The sequence below is a fragment of the Penaeus monodon genome, chromosome 19, assembly GCF_015228065.2.
Source record: "Penaeus monodon isolate SGIC_2016 chromosome 19, NSTDA_Pmon_1, whole genome shotgun sequence".
NCBI classification, from domain to species: Eukaryota; Metazoa; Arthropoda; class Malacostraca; order Decapoda; family Penaeidae; genus Penaeus; species Penaeus monodon.
The window spans coordinates 46,247,641-46,248,225 of NC_051404.1; the positions used below are offsets into that span (position 1 = coordinate 46,247,641).

General features: G+C 54.5%; 1 protein-coding gene across 1 annotated transcript in view; it reads left to right on the top strand.

Moving 5' to 3' along the window:
• LOC119585489 (arylsulfatase F-like) overlaps nt 1–585 on the top strand; it is a gene marked incomplete at its 5' end in the record, with an annotated part of 5,953 nt that overhangs the window by 233 nt on the left and 5,135 nt on the right. The window contains 2 exon segments of the mRNA XM_037934134.1: nt 56–159; nt 430–561. Coding sequence (XP_037790062.1) covers nt 56–159; nt 430–561 — 236 coding nt within the window.

Consider the following 585-nt stretch of genomic DNA (forward strand, 5'->3'; position numbering starts at 1 on the left):
TTTCAGCATCAAAATGTCTCTCAGTATAAAACTCTCAGAACCTACCTCCTTCCAGATTAGCTTCACAAGGAGTGAGGTTGACGCACCACTTGGCCGCCGCTGCTTTGTGCACCCCGAGCCGGGCAGCGATGCTAACCGGGCGCTACCCATTCCGATACGGTGCGTGGGCATCGACGTGGTCCAGAGGGCAGTTTTTAATTTGCCCATTACGAGTTTACATTTGTCTTTGTCGTTTTTATATTGTTGTTGATCTTGTTGCAATTTCCATGACGATGATAATTTTAGTATCATTACTAGCATCTCGACTGCCACCCCTTGCTCCGTGTAAGGAACGCTCAATTCGTCCCGACAGACTCCTTTTTTAGTTTTAGTTTCCCATTCCTACGGATCGAACGCCCTGGCTCCTGCAAGTCCGATCTTCACCCTCAGGGCTGGTGGGCGACGACGCAAACAAGGCGGCGCCCGTCCTCCTCCACGTGGCGAGCCGAGCGCACCTCCCGCTCGATGAAGTGACGCTCGCCAAGGCGCTCTCTGCCGCCAACTACTCCACGGCCCTCGTCGGTGCGTGCGGCGGGAGGCTGGTGT